The 10,734-nt window shown below is 33.3% G+C and overlaps 2 protein-coding genes across 2 annotated transcripts; one reads left to right on the top strand and one right to left on the bottom strand.

The window, feature by feature from the left end:
- The first annotated feature begins 1,039 nt into the window (after positions 1 to 1,039).
- Positions 1,040 to 4,215, top strand: LOC146725334 (uncharacterized). The gene is made up of 3 exons (XM_085496423.1): positions 1,040 to 1,220; positions 3,403 to 3,956; positions 4,058 to 4,215. Exons 1-3 carry the CDS (start codon positions 1,105 to 1,107, stop codon positions 4,213 to 4,215), a joined length of 828 nt encoding a protein of 275 aa, XP_085352549.1. The 5' UTR covers positions 1,040 to 1,104.
- A 3,380-nt stretch (positions 4,216 to 7,595) lies between these two features.
- Positions 7,596 to 10,117, bottom strand: LOC146725333 (uncharacterized). Its single transcript, XM_085496422.1, has 3 exons — positions 9,915 to 10,117; positions 9,152 to 9,295; positions 7,596 to 7,721 (listed from the first exon to the last, which is right to left on the bottom strand). Exons 1-3 carry the CDS (start codon positions 9,990 to 9,992, stop codon positions 7,596 to 7,598), a joined length of 348 nt encoding a protein of 115 aa, XP_085352548.1. The 5' UTR covers positions 9,993 to 10,117.
- Between the last annotated feature and the right edge of the window lie 617 nt (positions 10,118 to 10,734).

Genomic DNA, 10,734 nt, shown 5'->3' with positions numbered 1-10,734 from the left:
TCCCAATTGCATAACCCATTGTTATTGGTTCAACGAACATAAAAGAATTTCGGCTTTCTGATTTAAAATTTCGAATGCAACTAGATTGGTCTTCTCGGAAGCATAATTGCCCAGTTTCTTCTAACCATTTATGGCTAGAATCAATACCAAATATTAACACATTTGCTCCACCAACCGTCAGGACAAGCACCGCGATACAAACAGTCAACCAATATGATAGCTCATTTGCATACGACCATCTCGTTGTTGGACAGTAGAACTCAAGACGAATGTCTCTCCAGTTTTTTGGATGAACAAAACATCCGATTCGACATCTCCAACTCATGATGCTATCTCCCATCTTTTAGCTAACTATACGGCACGTTTCAGCACAAAATACTTAGAATCAATGGAGAAAAAATGAAGTTTTCACGAGGAGCTGTGGATACCGCGATCTACCATTCAAACTACAATCACGTGACCTATTGTGAACCCAAAACTACATTGCAAAACTCATGCATGAAGAAAATAAATCGCACAAACTCATGCATTCAAATGTATGTATATCTACGTGATTATTATCATTAAGCTTACCTGCATGCACACGGTTTTTGTTAAAGCGCGGTGGTCGCCACGCAGCGCGTGTTCGAATTTCATGTAAATAAACAATGTATTTTACACGCGTTGTATACGTCGCTATGAGTCCCATATCGACGCCCTATGGTCGTCCAAGTGTTTCAAAAATGGCTAGATTAAATCGAGGACGCTATTTTTATTTCATGCACGATAAAACTCATTTGGGTATGCTGAATTTGTATTTGACAACGCTAAATTTTCATTGGTGCACGCTAAATTTTCATTGGTATGAGTTAAAATTATCGAACATGCTAAGTTCCATTGGTAACGTTAATAATATAGCGCCAGCTAAACTTGGATTCGATAGTGCTGAAAAAATCGAGAGCGCTAACAAAAATCGATAGCGATAACAAAAATTCGATAGCGATAGAAATTTTCTAGGGAGCTAAATATTGCACACAAAGTTAAGGTGTCTCAATCTTTAACCCGGAAGTATAATGAAGAGATCGGGGAAAACTACTTTTTATCAAAACGATCGATTTCAATATCATGGCAGATGAAAGACTGCTTGACGAAATGTCGTCCACTGTCGCCGAAACCTTGAGGTTAATGAACTCGCATGAAGGAGAAGTAGATGCAATGGTGGTTGAAAACCATATTTCAAGGTAGAGAAGATGTTCATGTAATAATAACAGTATATTATCGTACCCTCACTTGGATACAGTACCGTGCAGAACTCTTACACTAATATCATTTATGTGTGTACGATGTAAAGTATGACTAATCCAGTTATTGGAAGAAAAAGACAGATCTATTTTCCAGATGGTGACTAAAGATGATAATGATTCACAAAGGTTTATAAAACAACTTAGCCATGAACTTACAGACTCAATTTAGATAATAGATGCCTATTATATAATAAAAGCTGTTTATATCTAAACTAAAGGTCCAGTGAATAATTATTGGATGACTTTTGTTATCACATGCATCTTGCAGTGACATTTAATCATCATATTTTCCATATTACATCCTTGATCTGCAAATCTGATTGGTCCTTGTTGAGAATTTTGACTTTTCCATCTAGTCACCTCCTAAAATTCCAACACATAGGCTGGTTTAAAGACCAAATAAATTATTTTTGAAAAAAAAACCTTTTTGAATATTGTCGCTGATGGTTTCATGCATTATCATTATGCGTTTTCATTACAAATCACATTTCAAGGATTTCAGTGTTTTTAATTAGCTAATTGTTATTCTCTATATATGATCCATTAAAGTGGAACTACAGTCGCTTTGTTTCTGCTGATCACAACAAATTAAATATCATCAGATTTTACCAAAGGTCAAAGGTCAGTGTTCCAAGTAGGAGATATGCATTGTTGTATGTGCTCAATGAAGCAAATCATTTATCTTGTAATAATATCATTGGTAATGTATCTCCCAAATCTCATGGAATACTAGACTAGGTTTCAATGCCATAGTGATACACATTTGAAAATCTACCAGTAAAATTTTAACAGAAACAAGATGTCAGATAATCGATATAACCACTCCTATGAATTGGGTGCCAAAATTTTGATCAAGATCTGAAGCCAACGAAAAATCTGTTTAGTCCAAAGTTATCAAAACAAAAACAATACATAAAAACACATAAAAAGCAGAACGTTGCATCCACATCTTGAAAAGAAAATTGTACTCAAAATATATATATATTCTGTTACAGTTCATTCGACAAAACATTTTTTTGTATATAAGTATAGTATATACATTTTGAAAATCAAAATTCACAGGAATTTGTTTCAGCTATTAGAACAGAATGATAGAGCTTTTATAATACTGATTTAAGAACGCACTTCATAAACAAAATTGCAGTGTTTGAAGATATAGATTCTCAGGAGGCGACAGTACTGTTGACTTTTCTCTCCACTGGACACCATTCCTTGGCAATTCAACATCTGTCCATTGTCATATACTATGTCAACTCCGATTAACCATATACTTTCTATGTACTAGTAATCCAATCACTATAACTATTATAGTTGATTTGCATACAAAGCAGAGCTTGCAACATGATAGTTATTCCTGTAGGTTTTTTTTTTTTACTTTTCAAATAATACAGTAGTCACATAATAAATATAATAAGGCAGTTCATATTTGTCTCAGTGAATTTTTGACAGACGCTTGTACAAAATACTTGAGCGAAAGCCAGCTAAGACTTTCTGTTATCTTGCATGTTTTACAAATCTATTCATGTCTAAATGCAGCACTTTTTTCTGAGACTCAGATGAGGCATTTGAATTACTTTGAATAAAGCTAGAAATGATGTCTCTTAAAATAATTAATTAAATTAGACACCAATGTTTTTGTAAGATATTTACATCAATCAACATGATTTTGTAGACTGATTCCCCACTGCTGTTTCAATCCTAAAACTTGTTTGTATTCAAAATTAATTATGAAAATGCATATTCATATTGAAACAAACTATGATAAAGGGCAAGATCACCAGAGTTCAATTATATTTTTGAAAAGTGTGTCATAGGAACCACAATGTGTTTTTTTGTTGTATCAACTAACCAAAATAATTATGTCAGAACTATTCCCTACATGTTTGGTTTGTATGTCAAACTGATATCAATCTTGGTACAGTGAGTTGTATTGTAAACACAGTAGACTTGCTTCAATTCCAATGATCGCAATAGATGTTTAGACACAGATCCTTATATCACATAACTTATATTAAATAATACACTAATTATCACTGGATTACATACATGTATGTTATGCATTTATAAGCAGATCAATTGTCAATGAAATATTGTGTTTTCAATTTTTTATTCTAAATAGGTTGTATTGCATGCTGGAGACTTGTGATCTAATAATTGAACGACTACCCATTGAATCTAGTCCTGATATATTACCATCATGGGAAACCTTATCTAGAAGCTTGCTGTATTTTGTAGAATTCTGGGAAAATAGTTTTCAGAAGATGACACATGCCAATCAAAATGCAATTGGTCCAGTTAATGTAGTTTTGGATGAAAGTTCAAACCAAAGAGACAGGGGAAGACCAAGGCTAGATATTGATAAAGCCCAGATAGAAAGCTTGTTTGGAATTGGTTTTTCCCTGAGTACAATTTCAAAAATGTTGCTTTGTAGTCGTACCACGCTGTGGCGAAGATGTCAAGAGTTTGGCATATGTCAGTTGAAATACAGTAACATTACAGATGCTGAGTTAGAGGATGTAATGGAAGAACTGGTGCACGATTATTCCAACTCTGGACTGGTTATGCTGAAAGGTGTTCTCAAAAGCAGAGGGCTACATATACAGAGGGAAAGGATCAGACATGCCATGGTTACAGTCAGTCCATTGATGGCCACTATGCACTTATTCGATGGAGGTTAGTCATTCATGGTGGCATTGATGGGTATTCAAGGATGATAACCTATTTAAGCTGTGCTTCCAACAATAGAGCAGAAACTGTTGCTAATCTTTTCAGAGAATCTATTGACAAGTATGGAATGCCATCACATGTTCGATCAGACAAAGGTCTGGAAAATGTTGAAGTTGCACGAATGATGGTAAGAGAGAGAGGTGTTGGTAGAGGTAGCCACATTGCTGGCCGTAGTGTACACAACCAAAGAATTGAGAGATTATGACGGGACGTATTTACCAATGTTGTACACACATTTTATTGGTTATTTTATGATATGGAAGGAACCCATGACTTGGATCCAGCTTCCCAGATTGATGTCTATGCTCTACACTATGTTTATTTACCCAGAATTAACATGTTGAGTGAATGGGCAGCTGGTTGGAACTGTCATGCTTTACGTACTGAACATAATCTTTCTCCAAATCAGATGTGGTCTGCAGGTATGGTGTCATCAGCTAACTCTCAGCAGACTGGCATTTCTTCATTTTGGAATATTGATCACGATGCTGATGGATGCATGTATGGAGTAGATCGAAACGGACCAGGGCCAAATACATTTGATGAGGGAGATATTGCAATACCGGAAATAGACCTGCCACTTACAGAAGAACAAATTAATGATCTGACAATTTTGATCCAACTGATGTCAGTGACTGTTATGGAAAAGATATATATTTGAGAGTGAAGAACCATTTGCTCACCATTCTGTAGTGAACTTCTGTTGGAAATATTTTCAACCTTAGGGTTTCTATACTTTGCATTTGGTGCTTCTCATGTGCATATAAAATCAAAGGTAGCTTTGAAGGTATTGGGAGGCATGAATAAAGATTACTGTATTTATTACTATATTAGAAACACATTTTCATAACACATAAAGCATTGTGTTTATTGCATGAAATCATTGAAATATATTTATTTTTACCAAAAATTTGTCTTTGCCCATTATTTATGTGCTTCTCATAGAGAAAACGGCTGCCAATTACCATGGTTTAACAATTATGAATATTTAATGAAAAAATTACCATATATGATGACTTAATATTTTGGTTGTATATCTTGTCAGAATTATAGCACTGTTTGCATGTCCCTATCTACAACAGTACTTAGTACATTACAGTTGTACATATTAAGAAACAAACAGGAAACTAATAACAGGTAAATAATTATTAATATTCATGGTTTCAATCAGATCTGTGGATTAACTAAAAGCACCTATGTACCTAGTTTTAATAAAATTTGATGAAAGGTACTCGAAATATTTGGAGCACCACTAAATTGGTTAATTTATGCAAATTAGGTAATTAGTAAGGACAAAATTTAACCCTAAACTGAACATTTATATGGCTTATCCTTAAGCTTCTACATGTATCAAGTTTCATTGAATCTGACGAGCTGTTGGTTAAAAAATTAATTTTAATACTGGCTAATTTATATGCCAATTAAGTTTATATTCATGTATTTCAACTCAAAACTAATCAGGTCTGTGCATTATCCCATTAAATCCATGTACCAAGCTTCATTGAAATCTATTTAATAGTATATTAAAAATAATGGTCATTATAATACATGGGTTTTAAACAAAAACTAATTAACACTATATTATCCCAAAACATCTATATACCAAGTTTCATTGAAATCTGTGAAAAGTGAAGATAATTAAATTCAGTTAATTTATATGCATTGAATTCAATCAGAAACTAATCAAGTTTATTCGGATTTAGCCCCACTTGACGATACATCGTCATAATAATGACCTCTTCAACACATTTGCATGTGGTCTTTGTATTGTAATTAGGTGTTTCAGCAGTCTTTCTTTTCTCGTGACCAGTGGAACAGTATTTCCCAAATAGTACTGGTATTGTATTTCTTCATTTTTGGAGCTTCATGCCTTTTATATTTATATACTAGTATGGTAGTTTTAAAGTTTTTATTTGTTTTTTTTAACAGATGTTTTATTATAAACAGAATCACTAGTACTGTTATTTTCTGTATTACATAACTTTTAATTTCTTTCTGTGAAAGGAGTCTCATAGCTTCAGGCATGCTTGTATGTATACACACAGTCAAACAAAAACAAAGACATGTGAAATATATTTATCTCAATTTTATTTAACACAACTTTTAACATGGTAACTAATCAGCCATATTATTTATTCAAGTCACAAAAAATAATGTGTAAATGAAATTGTTGTTAGCTTTTTGTGACTAAGACACATCTGCAAGATAGTAACTGACAGAAAATAATTGAATATCCCGAATAATTTTGCAACACTAAGTTAAATTAAACCAAAATTGGTCTCTCTTATGGCCAACAACATAATCGATTTGAATTGCTCATAATCTGATGTAACTGGCAATGTCAATGTATTTAGACATGTTGCTGACTTTGGAAATCGTTCTTTATGGAATTTGACATATAATGAATCATCCAATGGTAGCATGGACCAGCCTGTCCAAAATCGTACAAGTTGCTTCAAATCGCAATTCTTGTCTGCAACAACAAACAAGGATACACACAATGTCAGTAAATTACAACATTAATAAACATGGGGTTGTGAACAGTTCGACAAAAAGACTATTACATGCAAGTTACATGACAAATCTATTTTTCAATCATTTGAATCTGTATGGCCATCCCAACCAATATGAAAGTCGTGGTTTGAACCATGTTTGGCTCACTTTATCATAGAATTGTCTATCAGCTCCAAAATTTCAAACCATCAAGTTTGGGATATATTTTTGATATATATTATTTGGCTTTTATTTGGCCCAAACTGCATGATGCCGTACATGAAATCAAAGAAATCTTTGAAAAAACTCACATGCTGAGAGCATTAGAGGCACATTAAAAATGAATTTGAAATTACTTGTACTTGAGATGTTGATGGAAAAGCTGAAAAACTAATTATGCACATCAGAAAATTAATATGAAATGATTTGAGTGTAAAACTAACAAGGTCTACACAATGTAACCAAGTTTTATTGAAATGTGATGAGAACCAACAAATTATGAATTATTCTGCTAATTAGAGAATTAATATGAACAGATTTGAGCCCAAAACTAATCAGGTTTCTGTATAGAGCATCATTGTACCATGTGGCATTGGGATGGAATAATTAGTATGAAAGTTGAAAATCTATTAATTATGCAAATTAAATGATTATTATGCATAAATATTTACCAAAAACTAATTGGTGTCTGCATAATTCTAGATTCATTGAAATGTGATGATCAGTACTCAAAATATCAGTGGAACAGTGATGGGAGAGCTAAAAATTAGTTAATTATCATGCAAATTATGTAATTAATGTGCAGGGATTTTCACCCCAAAGTAATAAAATCTGTGCATAATTTCAGGGCATTTATATACCAAGTTTCATCAAAAACCAGTGTATGGTTCTTGAGATATTAGTAGAACAGCAGACACACATACATGCACACACACATACATACATACATACATACAGACACAACACACATGGGAGTAAAAAACTCAACAATTGAAGAACAAACCTCTTAAAAACTTCTCAAAGATCCCCTTCATTTCTAGTTCTTCTTCTTCATACTTTAACAAGGCCAAAATATCATCTGTATTTACAACTTTACAAGAAATTGATGGAAATACCAGTTTTAAGGCTGATGAATTGTTTTTTTTTAAATGTAATTAACTGTACTTCTTGCATTCCATCTTTTAGTTGATTTATGGAAACCAATCTGCTGTCAATTACCTTAAAAATATAACGTATTGCTGATTAGATTAGGAATATTATGTAGCATTTTTTTATTTCAAGTTTATTTCTTCACCAATGTTTGTATACAACACTTGGTAGAAAGAATGTCAGATCTGCTTATTAGTCCATGCATATTTGGGTTCTGTCCATCATCATACTCGCTTAAGGTAGCGGGACTATTATTTGCATACTTGTTTTCATCCTTTAATTGTGACTAAATGACTACAAATAGACCCAGGAAAGTATATATTTTTAGAATCGCCAGACTTCAAGGTTTTTACAAGTGTATTTTGCATGCCCGTATCTGCATTCTACGAAGCGTTACTCAACCAAAGGTGAAAAATTACTTTTTCTGTAAAAAAAATAATTATGCATTTATGCTGGCGATCAGAAGTATTTTTTTCACTTTTCCTAGTTGTTCAATAGTCTGGTAAATTGAATGTGTCTGGTCAGTTTTATTCAAGCAACGCGTTTTAAAAAATAGTGTGCTGAATTTCAATTATTGTTTTAGTCGCATTGCCCCCAACTCAAACCACAACTCGTTGGTAAATAATCGATGAAATAGTTTGTCTGGACACATTCAAGTTCCTCTCACTGTCACCTTAAAGCTGTGAGAATTTGGTGTTAATCCGACGACAATAAGTGTACGTTATTTTTTGTTAAAGACCTTGTATTTTGAAAAACATAAACTCCTAGAAAACGTCCATGAAGTAACAGCAAAGATTTTCAAGCTTGTTTATCGGCACAATCAATTTGTTTTCCCATCAAGGTCTGTTTTAACATGTGTAGGGACATCCAAATGTGTAAGGCTATTGGAAACCAAAAAAAATAAAGGAATGAGATATCTATAATTGGATAAATTCGGCATATGAAAACACCAAAATCAATGATTTTTTTTCAGTGGCTGTGTGACCTTGTGTCTGACACATTCATATGCAAATGACTAATCTGTGAAACAAATAGGGGCGGAGAAAAACCACTCAAATGTTTGGAAACACGAATTGTGTGTCAGATAGCTACTGATAACACATCCTAACATTGCTTTGTCTTGAGTTTATCTTTGAAACTTATAGGCACACAGATTAAACCTGTGTTGTTGATTTTGGAAAACACTACTGAGGCTGCCTTGCTTCCCTTCAGAAAATCTACATTTTAACTAACTTACATGACATTCTATGTTATGTTGACTTTATCACATGAAAGTTTATAGTGCATTTCATCAATTAATAAATAAATGTGAAAATCGTAATTTTCAACACAAATAATAGTCTCGCTACCTTAATGCATGACTTGCACTGTTTACTCACCAAAAGTAATAACTACCCAGAGGCACTATAATACTTGAATCCATACTTTACACACACAACTGATCAATGATTCATCGTTGATTTACTGACAAACCAACTAACAACTGGCAACATACATACCTGGTGAACAAGCAATCTGTGAATAATCCATGCTATATTATTTTTACACATAAACGGCAATGATGCCTGATCAAGCAGTGGTTGACATCTCACTCTTAATTCATCAGGTATAACTTTAGTTGGCATGTCAGCCTCATCAATCATCTAATAAGGGTAACAACAAGACATTTTTTCATAATAATATCAATATAAACTTTTCACAAAAACTAGCAAACTGTCGGCTGAGATAGCTCCGCTGTTATCAATGAACATTTCAATTTAAGAACCGAAGATATCATTAGAAAATGAACAATATGTATAGTAAAGCAGTCTGACTTGCTGTTTTCAACAAAAATTCGAAAAATATAACTTTTTATCAAAACCAGATAACTGAAGAACGATATATCTTCACAAAATGAACAAATCTGAGAGAGGTCTACCTGAGGTACCTATATATATATATTATCAAAACAATCAGACTTGCGGTTTTTAACAAGTAGATGAAAATATCAGTTTTTACCAAAAATAATAAAAATATTCACCAAAAATTGAGAATTTAAGATTTTTACATGAATAAATCTGAGAGAGAACCACCCAAGGAACCTTCCTAGAAATTTTCACAGCTATACATTTTGTTTTTAAGAAGAAGTTGAAAATGTAAAGTTGATGACGACGCCGCCGCCAACCGGCAATCAGTAATACTACAAGCTCCGCTCAACTTCGTTCAGAGCGAAGCTGAAAAAAGGAATTCATCTTGTTTTACAAAAAAGAATAAGTTGCATACCGCAATTATGATTTCACGAACATCCAGGTCTGGAACATCATCGATGCATATATTTGTACCACAATCACCATTAATCATATAGCTAGTTATCGCTGGTGATATACCCTATACAATGGGCAAACCATTTAAAATTCCATGGCCAATCATCCTGCCAGTGACTTTCATAATTTCATTCTCAAGAACTGCTGAGATAGTCGTTGGAACCAGATGGTTGTCCTGACCATCAAAAAGGCGTGTTTTACTAACACCTAAAAGAGAATGAAATCACCATAAAGATAGTGATATTATTGCACACACAAAACAGCTCTGGAATTTGACAACACCCATGGAAAAACTCCATACCAAATTCTGCAAGTTTTTATTGAATGTGAACAGCAGAGCCTCAAACTTGCCATGTTTAATTGAATTAGGGAGGTACCCTCTTACAATACAGGGTATAAAACAATTGATCAAATATTGGATGAGGGTTCAAGAAATGCCTGAAAATACATTAGTATATGAAGCATACAAGCTAGGTATAAAGATGCATGACTCTGGCACTCAAAACTGGGTATCTGGTGTGAAAAGTAATATCTGGAAAGATGGAGAAATTAAATACAGAAATAATGTTATTGAAAACATTACAGAAAAACTTAAAATGCAATTCCAGAAAAAAAGTAAAGAATGCATGTTTGATGATGATAAGGGCGTGCATCACAAAAACAAATTGAGAACATACAGAGAAATAAAAACTGATTTTTCTTTTGAGAAATGCCTCCAAATAATTAAACATCCACTATATCGTGCTGCAATGACTAAATTTAGAATAAGTGCCCACCGT

The sequence above is a fragment of the Saccoglossus kowalevskii genome, unplaced genomic scaffold, assembly GCF_978046115.1.
Source record: "Saccoglossus kowalevskii unplaced genomic scaffold, keSacKowa6.1 SCAFFOLD_393, whole genome shotgun sequence".
NCBI classification, from domain to species: Eukaryota; Metazoa; Hemichordata; class Enteropneusta; family Harrimaniidae; genus Saccoglossus; species Saccoglossus kowalevskii.
The sequence above is the reverse complement of the archived record's forward strand: the minus strand, read 5'-3'. Positions and strand labels throughout refer to the sequence as shown.

Excerpts from the sequence above, each read along its gene's own strand:
- LOC146725334 (XM_085496423.1), top strand. The coding sequence starts at position 1,105 with ATGGCAGATGAAAGACTGCTTGACGAAATGTCGTCCACTGTCGCCGAA. Across the intron at positions 1,221-3,402 it reads GTTGAAAACCATATTTCAAG|GTTGTATTGCATGCTGGAGA; the intron begins GTAGAGAAGATG and ends TATTCTAAATAG. Across the intron at positions 3,957-4,057 it reads TATGCACTTATTCGATGGAG|AATCTATTGACAAGTATGGA; the intron begins GTTAGTCATTCA and ends ATCTTTTCAGAG.
- LOC146725333 (XM_085496422.1), bottom strand. The coding sequence starts at position 9,992 with ATGATTAATGGTGATTGTGGTACAAATATATGCATCGATGATGTTCCA. Across the intron at positions 9,296-9,914 it reads TTCGTGAAATCATAATTGCG|ATGATTGATGAGGCTGACAT; the intron begins GTATGCAACTTA and ends TACCCTTATTAG. Across the intron at positions 7,722-9,151 it reads ACAGATTGCTTGTTCACCAG|GTAATTGACAGCAGATTGGT; the intron begins GTATGTATGTTG and ends TATATTTTTAAG.